Source organism: Callorhinus ursinus, unplaced genomic scaffold, assembly GCF_003265705.2.
Source record: "Callorhinus ursinus isolate GAN/ISIS: 27379988/994484 unplaced genomic scaffold, GSC_fseal_2.0 scaffold43, whole genome shotgun sequence".
NCBI classification, from domain to species: Eukaryota; Metazoa; Chordata; class Mammalia; order Carnivora; family Otariidae; genus Callorhinus; species Callorhinus ursinus.
Genome location: NW_027397105.1, coordinates 5,807,105 through 5,818,235, shown reverse-complemented (window position 1 = coordinate 5,818,235; position 11,131 = coordinate 5,807,105). Strand labels below are relative to the sequence as shown.

Here is an 11,131-nt window from a genome sequence, read left to right as displayed (position 1 = left end):
GGAGCATTGGGTGTTATACAAAACCAATGAAACGTGGAACACTACATCAAAAACTAACGATGTAATGTATGGTGACTAACATAAGGTAATAAAATAAAATTAAAAAAAAAAGACTAAGCAATAAACAAAACAAAACAGGAAACAAGGGCTAAGGCAGGTTGCATGCCTTGCCGGAATTGGGGTCCAGGTCTGTAGATTCTGATTCTAGTACCTCTTTCATACATCACTCAGGGAGAGAGCCCTTGGAAGCCCTCACACCCCAGTCCCTGTCTAGGGCTGCCCCGGCCATTCCTGCCCCATAGATTCCTCCAGGCTCTGAACTCAGAGCTGGGTGTCCATTCACCTGTGATGCATCATTAAAGACGCGGCTCTCTATGGGGTCCCTGGCAGGCATGTTATCACTGACTCCTCAGGGCAGCCCTACCACATATTAAGAATCTTTGAACAAACAAGAAAACTGAGGCTTAAGAGAAAATCAGGGGCTCTATCCCAGGTCCCATAGCTGCTAAATGGCCAAGCCAGGACTCTAACCTGGGTCACCTGGCGTAGTCGGTACCGTGAACCATTTGAATACTCTCAAGACATGGCTTCTTCCTTTGACAATGCCCCAGTTTGGTGAACTCACTGCCTGACCACATTTTTGACAGAGATCATCAGCAGTTAATGATGTCTGACTTCGTACCGATTTTCCTTTTCTTGAAACTCTTTTCTTTCCATATCATCTAATCTTTTCATGTGTTAAGACATTTCCATTATTATTGGAAGGGCTTTGCAGTTTATTCTTTCCAAATGTAACATGCTCTGTATGATTGTAAAAAGAATACATATTCATGATGTAAAGATTAAAAAATGGAAAATCATAATGATGAAAGTGACAATTATCTGGGATTTGATCACCTCTCAGGAGCCGTGAGTTTCAATATTTTGGTGCATTTTATCCCGGTCTATTCACTCTGTTCAATTTTTCCTCTACAAAATCAGAATTATACCACATATTCTGCTGTGTGCGCGCACGTGCGCGCGCGCACGCACACACGCAATCCACGTATTGTCAACATTATATAACATATTCTCCTAAAACATGATTTTAATTGCTGCACTGTGTTCCATAATTTGGAGGTACCAAAATTTATGGGATGGTTTCTCTGTTGTCTGAAACATATGTTGTATTCCATTTTTTTAATACTCTGAAACTACCTTTGCTCATCCTGAGCAGAGTGTCCTACCCATGAGGTGACATATCTTTCATGATTTCATTTTGTGTCATCTCCTTTTTGAAAGACAGCAAGGCAGGTGGACAAGAGCTGACTACCTGTAATGACAGAAGTGTGATGAGGCTCCTGTGAGGTCGAGAGTCTGATCAGATCTTTTCTGGTCCTGCCCAACCTCAAACTTCTACTGACTAGGTTATGGAGAGTCATATTACATGAAGATTCAATGCCCGAATTCCTATCTAATTAGTGCAGTTAAGCCCTCAAATATTTGTTCAACTAATAATTTAAATCACAGCTGGATGATAAGAGAATTCCAAATTGTGAAGAGCATCATCTTTAGCCTCCTCTCGTTATGCTGCAAATATAAGCCCATCGATGACTCGGTCCATTTCTTTGCTTCTCCTTTTTCTCTTTCTAGACCATCCTGTCTATGGGTCACTGCAAATTCCTTTAGTTTTAAAAATTACTTATATTTTCTAAAAGAAGAAGAAGAGGCTTCAAGTATTTGAAGAGACATAAAACAGACCAATTAAGAGACTAAACAGGGATTCCAACATAATACAGGAAGAGAAACGTATTTGGACCCATCATCTAGGATGACACCCTTATTGTAACCAAATAAAAATGTATTGCACGCTGTCCTTTATGAACTGCCAACCTGAAATCTCAGAACTAAATCTGTGTTTAATTACAGCAACCACGTCATCCTGGATTACCGGAACAAATCCGCCTCTCACTTTGTATGAACAAAAATTTCCCAGGAGCTAAATTCTAAAGGGCACGTATTAAGGATACTTACAAAAGGAATATTAGGTTACAGAATGGGCATGATCTTCAACAGGAGATATAAAAGTAATTTAAAATGATCTTTTATCATCCTAACCCTCAACAAAGCCCAAGGGTGGATCATTACATTGTAACACAGGAAAGGGAATGAAAGCAATGCAATGGGTTTGCGGGGGTTGCAGGAGCTGGGGGAATGGGGATGTGCGTGGGTCCCTGCCTCCCACAGCGTGAGGTGTCAGCATTCTAAGTCAGTGCTTTGGCAGCTGTTGGAGAGAAGTCAATAGAAATCTGACGTTTTGATGACTACCTGAAGGGCCTATTTTATTTACTATCAAAGGGAAAGATATCCATGTGCTCTAGATATCAGATGAATGGGAGCAAAGTTGGCATTCTATTATGGAAAGCGAGAAGCATGACTTACAGTCTTATCAAAGCAGAAAGCGGCTATAGCTCGATGAAATAAGACAGCTTGGCTATTAACTCATTGTGTGACTTTCAGGGAAGTCACTTAACACCTGTAAGCCTCATTTTTCTCATCTCGCAAAAACGGAGACTATCAGATCTGTGATGGATACCATCTCCAAGTTCCTTCTCTTTAGTCATTTTCCAGCTGGGGTGGCCATGTTCCAAATCACTGGGGATCCTGGAGAGCTGTTATTTCCTGATATGGGCACTAACTCTCCCCTTCATCTTTTTCTTTTTTCCATTTGGAATGCAGATGTGATGGCTGGAGCTGCAGCCATTTTGCCACCCCGAGGGAGCAGCTAAGAGAATAGGTATTATAACATTGGTATCATTGAGCCACTGATTTAGCATTAGGAACTGCCTACCTCAAGATTTCTTGTTGCATGAAAAAAAAATCTGTTTATGTCATTACTGTCAGATTTTCTGCTGCATGCAGGCAAAGGCATTACTGACACTGTCTCATTGGATAGGGAGGGTTAAATGAACCAAAGGGGTAAGACCCTTAGCCCAAGGTTTGGCACAGTATAAACATCACATAAAGCATGTCCTTTATGTCCTTTAGTATAGTTGAAGTTAAACCCCCCAAACCACCTTTTTTTGCTTGGGTTCCTTTTGTTTTGGCAGTAGGGCTTCAAAATTATTACATAGTATTTATAGATCCTTAAATTCAAGAAGGATTTGATATTATTATTGTTTTTAAAGATTTTATTTATTTGACAGAGAGAGAGACAGTGAGAGAGGGAACACAAGCAGGGGGAGTGGGAGAGGGAGAAGCAGGCTTCCCGTGGAGCAGGGAGCCCAATGCAGGGCTTGATCCCAGGACCCTGGGATCATGACCTGAGCCGAAGGCAGACACTTAACGACTGAGCTACCCAGGCACCCGGATTTGATATTATTATAATAATAGCTTCCATTTACTAAGCACTTATTGCACGTTAGGACTCATTCTGAGTCTTTTACATATTTTATCTTGCTATTTGAGAACAAAAAGAATGAACTGTTGATCTGCTCAACAACATGGGCAAATCTCAAAATCATGCTGAGTGAAAAAAGCCAGACAAAAAGGAGTACATATTGTAATTCCATTATAGACAATTCTAGAAAATGCAAACTAACCTATTGTGACAGAAATAGATCAGTGGTTGCCGAGGTATGGGCAGGGTGGAAGGGTAAGGGGGGAAGGCACTTTCAGAGGTGACGGATATTTCAACTGTAGTGATGGTATCATGGATGTGTAAATATTTCAAAACTTATCAAATTGTGTAATTTAATATGTGCCATGTGTTGTATGTCAATTATAACTCAATGATGCTTTTTTTTAAAAAGGGAAAATGTAAAAAACAATTCTGCTACCTTTAGTCGGAAAATGGATAAATAGGTTGTGATTTATCCACACACTGGAATCCTGTACAGCAGTGAAAACCAATGAGATACATCTACATGTATCAAAATAGACAATGGTTTAAAAAGTTGCTAATGGAAGTTACAGTGTGATATATATTTAAAATGTAACTATGACACAACATTATGCATTTTTATGGGTACATATATGTACAAGTGTAAATTTGCATCTTTTCATCTGTCTGTTTGCCATCTGGATGTCTTTGGAAAAATATCTAGTCATATCTTCTGCTTACTCTTTAATTGGATTATTTGTTTTTTGGGTGTTGAACTGTATAAGTTCTTTATATATTTTGGATACTATCCCTTTATCAGATATATTATTTGCAAATATCTTCTCTCATCCCATAGGTTGCCTTTTATTTTGTTGATTATTTCCTTCTCTGTGCAGAGGCTTTTTATTTTGATGTAGTCCCAGTAGTTTGTTTTTGCTTTTGTTTTCCTTGCCTTAGGAGACATATCTAGAAAGAAGTTGCTTTGGCTGATATCAAAGAGGTTACTATCTGTATTCTCCTCTAGGATTCTTATGGTTTCAGGTCTCGCATTTGGGTCTTTCATCCATTTTGCTCAGCATCACTGATCATCAGGGAAATATAAATCAAAACCACAATGAGCTATCACTTCACACCTGTCAGCATGGCTAAAATCAACAACACAAGAAACAACAGGTGTTGGCAAGGATGTGGAAAAAAAAGAATCCTCATGCACTGCTGGTGGGAATGCAAACTGGTGCAACCACTGTGGAAAAGAACATGGAGGTTCCTCAAAAATAGAACTACTCGAGATTCAGCGATTGCATTACTAGGTATTTACCCAAAGGATACAAAAATACTGATTCAAAGGATACATGCACCCCAATGTTTTTAGCAGCATTATCTACAATAGCCAAACTACGGAAACAGCCCAAGTGTCCATCAACTGATGAATGGATAAAGATGTGGTGTATATACAATGGAATATTACTCGGCCATAAAAAAGAATGAAATCTTGCCACTTGCAAAGACATGGATGGAGCTGGAGAGCATAATGCTAAGTGAAATAAGTCAGAGAAAGACAAAGACCATATGATTTCATTCATATGTGGAACTTAAGAAACCAAACAAACAAGCAAAGGGCGGGGGGGAAGAAAGAGAAAGAAATCAAGAAACAGACTCTTAACTACTGAAAACAAACTGATGATCACCAGAGGGGTGGTAGGAGGGGGGATGGGTGAGCTAGGTGTTGGGGATTAAGGCACGTACTTGTGATGAGCACCCAGGTGGTGTACGGAAGTGGTGAATCACTCTATTGTACACCTGAAACTAATATTACACCATGTGTTAAATGGAATTTAAAAACTTAAAAAAAGGTTTAAGTTTGGAATGATACACATCAGTTTTAGTACTCAGTCACAGAGGGGCAGGAAGGAGGATGGGGGTGGTGTGCTGGCTGTTATTTGCAAAGCTAAGATTCACTGCAAAATGACAAAATGTTAACATCTGTGAAATCTGGCTGGTGGGTACATGGGCACCTGCTATATTATTTTTTGGACTTTTCTGCATGCTTGAAATATTTCATAATTTTTAAAAAGTTTAAGGAATTCTCCAGCTCCCTCTTAGCATCTAGCTCCCCCTGCCAGGGGCACCTGCTATTATCAGTTTATTGTACGTCCTTCTGGAGATATTCTAAGTATATATAAGCATAGATATATGAGTGTGTGTGTGTGTGTGTGTGTGTGTGTAATCAATATAACCAACAAAATATTTTTATTTATCTCTTTTTTGTTTTTTCTTCAAATTTTTATTTAAGTTCTAATTAGTCAGCATAGTGCAATGATGGTTTCAGGAGTGGAATTCAGTGATTCATCACTTACACACAACCTCCAGAGATCATCACAACAAGTGCCTTCCTTAATACCCACCACCCATCTAGCCCATCCCACACCCACCTTCCTCCATCAACCCTGTTTGTTCTTTTTCTTTTTTAAAGTAGGCTCCAGCCTCAGTGCAGAGCCCAAGGCGGGGCTCGAACTCAAGACCATGAAATCAAGACCAGAGCCAAGATCAAGAGTCGGACTCTCAACTGACTGAGCCACCCAGGAGCCCCGTGTTCTTTACCTTTCTCTTTTTAAACACGACACATTTTGGAGCATACCATACACTCTGTGTCTTGCTTTTCTCATGCAACAAAGCTGTGGACATAGTTCCAACTCTGTTCATACAGAATGTCCTCATTCTTTGTAATAATGCTTAGCATTCTGTCACATGGATAATTAGGCTACTTCCCACCATTTGCCACTACAGACCAGTTAGAAATGCACATTTTGCACATCTGTCTGGGTGTACTACCTGCCCTTTGAAGCAGAATGCTTCACAAAACACATTCTATTTTTCTGTAATTACACAGGGTCTTAAGTACGACCAGCAATGAAAATACTCTGCTGCAAAAAGAGGCAAAGAGGGTTGGGGTCAGGATGTGGGTGGGGGAATCTGCCTCTTGTCCAGGTCACAGCAGCTACCCTTGGAGTTCTTGCATCTCCTTTTTGAAATTTTCTATTTCCTCTTGGATATCAGTTTTCTGGCTCCCCCCTTTTCTAAAGGCTGTGGGCACCCTTTCTCTTGCCATTTTGTTGCCTCCAAAATGTTTTAGGCTAAGAAGCCAAAGAAACAAAGTTGTTTGGATTGTGACCAAAGAAAGCAGCAGGGGGTTCCCAGTAAGGGAATTCAGCATTTTTTTCAGAGTCAAGGGTATGAGCTCTGCTGCGTGGACTCTGGCATTTAGGGTGGCTCCCCTGGGGCTCTGGCTGACTCCCCAGTTCCTAGTTGCTTCTGGATGGGTGAGGTTAGTGATCCCTGCTTCATCCATCCCTAGTGTGGAGAGTGGATGGGACCAAGAGGCCACTGGGGAGCTCACAGGACGCAGAAATGTTGTGTCCAGCTGCAGCGAGGAGCCAGCATTATCCTGGGTCTATCTGACAGCAGTCTGACGCTTCTGGATAATTCTCTGTGTTCCAACAGGAGAGGAGAGGAAAATCCTCCAGGTTAGGGGCCCAGAATAAGAGAGAGAGGTCTGGGCAGTGCAGGCAGCTCATCTCCTTTTCGTTGATTATAAGTTTTTATTCTCCACTTAAAGTATTTTTTTACATTAAGAATCCTTATAATAGGATTCCAGAAAACAACTCCTCCAGAATCCTTGAATGGTCCCACTAATGATAATAGCACTAATAGCAAACATTTATTGCCGTTTTCAAAGTATTTTCTTGCCAGGGAGGCAGTATTAACCTCAGGGTTAAGAGCACAGGCTTTGAAGTCGGACTGTCTGGGTTCAAACCCAGGCTCTGCCACTTACTGTGTGTGGTCTAGGGTAGCTTATTTAACTTCTCTGTGCCTTGAGGTTCTTATCTATAACATGGGGATGATACAAGGACTTACTTCATGGGGCCGGATGGGATTAAAGGATTTAAAAATGTGTAAAATTCCAGTCTCAGATTGGTGCCTGACACATACTTGGTGAGCGTTTGATACATGCCAGTTGTTGTTATTAGCATAGTTATAAGCAGCGTGAGAATTGCAGTGAATGGGGAGGGTTGATCATCTGACCGCTCACTGGACTCTAGGCTTACAAATGAGCACAGAGGCCTCTCTTCCCGTGAACAAGAAACTCTGGTGGGTAGACCAAACAGTGTTCAGACGTGAGCCAGCCAGGCATGTGAAGTCTGCTTACCGCCTCCGGGTGCTGGTCGGCAGCTGGAAATGGGTCACGGTGGGAGTATTTACACTACAGAAATTGGGATAGACTTTGTTGCTCACATAGACTTCAGATAATGGTGGACAAAACATGTTAAGTGCCTCATACCTTATGAAGAGCAAAAAAATGGCATATTCTTCATCTGCCTTCGGCTCAGGTCATGATCCCTGGGTCCTGGGATCGAGCCCCCACATCGGACTCCCTGCTCGGCGGGGAGTCTGCTTCTCCCTCTCCTTCTGCCCGTTCCCCTGCTTGTGCTCTCTCTCTTTCTCTCAAATAATAAAATCTTTTTTAAAAATGGCATATTCTTTGGTTATTCAAACAGAAGATGCTCACGTCACTGACAAACAAGTGAAGTCCTGACATGAGTCTCCAGCATTTCGAGTTGTCTTACTTGTTAATATTCATGTGCGAACTACAGGAGCTTGCTGGATTGAGACAGACAGTGTGGAACATTTAGGAGCATGACAGGGGATGCAGCCCAGAGGCTCACTTGATGGAGAGGTGGAGAGTGTCTCTGTTGCTGAGGGGCTCCGGGTGCCTGACTGCTCTGAGAGGCAGGGGGCAGAGAGTGGGGCCCCCAGCAGCACCCAGAGCTGGCTGGGATCCCGACCCTGGAAGAACTGGCAGGATAGTCAGGAGGATGGAAGGAAGCAAGCTCTACTCTCTGTGGGAGTTGGGGATGCGGAACGGTGCCAATACTAAGCTGGATGACTCTGGGGTTCTTGCTGGGAGGGGCCGTGGAAGGATGGGGTAAGTGACACTGGTCCAAGCTGAGCAAGAGGAAGTTGAAGTGAAACTGTTTTGTAAGTCTGCTGGCCTGGATGTCGGGCAGGCAAAGTGCCAGGCTCACTTTCCATGTACTAAGCTATGGCTTCTAATTTCCCAGTGTGCAAATTCTGGTGCCCGGAATTCCTGACTGTCCGTGGTTTTGCAATGCAGGTGTGGCCATGCACTGTGGTCTCACATGCGAACCACAGCCAAGTTGCAGGGTGAGGAGTAAGAGCAGGGTGGCCCCCCCCCCCCCCGCCCTGCCATTGCTCTCCTGTCACCAGGAGCTTGGCTTGGGCACCTCTTGAAAAGGAAGCTGCTTCTAGGGTTCATGTGATGAGTGTCTCTATACACAAGGAGACCCTACAGGTAGTGAGGGTCAAGGAGAAAGTGACTCTGGCAAGGGCAAAACTCCTTTTTCAGGGAGCCTCTGACTCTGAAGCTGCACCTGGAGGATCCGAGCCCACTCGGGAGCCCAGCACATCAGCTCCCAGTGAAAAGCACCCCCCATGTGCTCAGAAGACTGGATGCACCCCGCCGGCCCTGCTGCTTGATGGTGACCTTGGGTGATCGCGTACTGTTACCCGAGCCTCAGTTTCCCTGTCTATGAGACAGGAAGGGTGAAGGCAAAGATCTCTAGGATGCTTCCACAAGCCTGTGGCAATCCTTCACCGGGTGCCAGCTCTCTTCGGCATCAAGGTACTGAACACTGTTCTGTGTTGAACTCCTGGCCTGGGAGGGATTTGAGAGGCCAGGGAGGAAGGTAGGAGACAGGATGAAGAAAAGTACAGTGCTGAGGGTGCTGGAGGAGTGGAACAGAGGTGCCGCGGAGGAGAAAGGAAGAAAGGAGAGGCAACAGCAGAGTGCGGGCGCAGGGGAAGTCAGGCCGAACAGGTGCCGATGCTTTGTTCCATCTCCACGTCAGGGCACGTGGCCTCTCAGACACCCCCACCGGCCCTCCCCTCCCCTCCAGGCACTCCAGGCCCTCACCTTGCAGCATCGCTGACGTGGTGTAGTAGTTGAACGGCACGTTCTTCACCAGGTACTCCTCAGCGTCCAGGTTGGCCAGCGTGGTCCCCACCAGCACCGACTTGCCTGTGCCGGTGGTCCCCACCAGCATGACCGGCCGCCGCCGCTCCACGAGCCGCTCCAGGAAGTAGCACACCCGGATGGTCTCGCTCGTGTGCACCAAACAAGCCTGCAGTGAGAACCCGGTTAGCAGGCCAGGGGCTCATGGGAGAAACAGCTTCCTGGCAAAAACATTCTGGACCATTTCAGAGGCAGAGTGGTGCTGGCTCGCTACCTTGGGCAGGAGTGTCTTCCTTCATATGCCCAGTAAGCTCATTCCATAACCTCATTCTCTGGGGGAGAGCACCCCCCCTCCTCTCTGCGGCCTCCCTATTGGGCTTGGAAAACTTCTGCCTTGCTGTCTCCCTGCTCTGCCCCCCAGGATGCCGGTGGAGTCTGGTAATCAAGTTACTTAGTCTTTGTGGGGAATCGGTGGCTTCCTTGCACCTAGGATTTCCTCTTGAAAGGCATGTAGCTGGGGATGGCCAGTTCCTGCAAGGTTAAAATGCTGGGACACTGATAGGAGCTGCCACGAGAGGTCCTTGGCGCAATTGTACATCCTCGGTCACTCAGCCACACTCACCTGCAGAGGCATCTCGGGGTCAAATTCAAACTGGGGGATGAGCTTGGACCAAGGCTCGAATTTCTTGGTCGCGGGGTCTATGTAGTAGTCAAAGATAGTTCCCTGGGAGGGGAACTTGACCGTCTTGAACTCCGTCAGCCACCACCTGCTGAACTCTGCCCGGTAGTCCACGAGCTGCCAACACAAAGCGGGTCAGGGGGCGAGGCTCTCCAGAGCTTCCGAAGCCTGGACAGGCTGCCCTGGCTTCAGGCAGAAGGTCAGGGTGGGGAACATGAAATGCTTTGCCTGATGGAGCAGCTTCTCTGGGAAGGATGCTGCTTCCCCGAGGATCAGCCCAGACAAGGCCCAGCGGCACAGGGGCCAGCCCTGAGTGGGTGCATGTGCCACTGCTTGACCACGTGGCTTAGCTGCCCCGGCATTGTGCATCTGAGAGTCCTCGCGGGGTGCGGGGAGGGGGTGTAAGAACACTGAGGGGGAGGGGCTTGACCACAAGATGGGCAAGCACGGCCAAGAGCTCCTGAAGAGCTAGATGGACCCCCATCCTCCCAGACTGCAGAGACTCAGCAATTCCAGGGTGGCGGTCAGGGACGGAATGAATAACATGGTGGCTGTTGACATCTGGGGGCATAGGTGGTGGGGTGAGAAGAGCCTCAGTCCCCTCATCTGTAAAAGGAGCATCCTAGAAAGAGGACTTCTAAGGTCCCTTCAAGAGCTAAAATTTCTAAAATGTAGGAGCAGCAGAGATAAAGCTATATTGGTCTTTCTGATGGAAGGAATAGGTAGAGATGTATAATTTACATGCATACGTATTAGATCACGAGCCCCTCAGGATAGGGCTGGGCAGCCAGCGGACTCATGATCTCATTGTGTCCAAGCTGAAACACACAACGTGTATGCACATGTGTGCACACACACACACGCCCCCCATAACAGACCTGCTTACTACTGGCAATAAGCCCATTCTTTGAACAGATAGACCTAGGAAAAATCCCCAAAAGGAAAACCTAAAAAGAGACCCAGATTGGGCATTTTATTTTAAAATTTTAAAAAATTTTTTATTGTTATGTTAATCACCATACTTTACATCATTAGTTTTTGATGTAGTGTTCCATGATTC

General features: G+C 45.2%; 1 protein-coding gene across 1 annotated transcript in view; it reads right to left on the bottom strand.

The window, feature by feature from the left end:
- Positions 1 to 11,131, bottom strand: part of DNAH9 (dynein axonemal heavy chain 9) — a 206,620-nt gene that overhangs the window by 28,391 nt on the left and 167,098 nt on the right. The window contains exons 37-38 of the mRNA XM_073881496.1: positions 10,015 to 10,188; positions 9,354 to 9,561 (exon numbers count right to left, since the gene is read on the bottom strand). Coding sequence (XP_073737597.1) covers positions 9,354 to 9,561; positions 10,015 to 10,188 — 382 coding nt within the window. The remainder of the gene's footprint in view (positions 1 to 9,353; positions 9,562 to 10,014; positions 10,189 to 11,131) is intronic.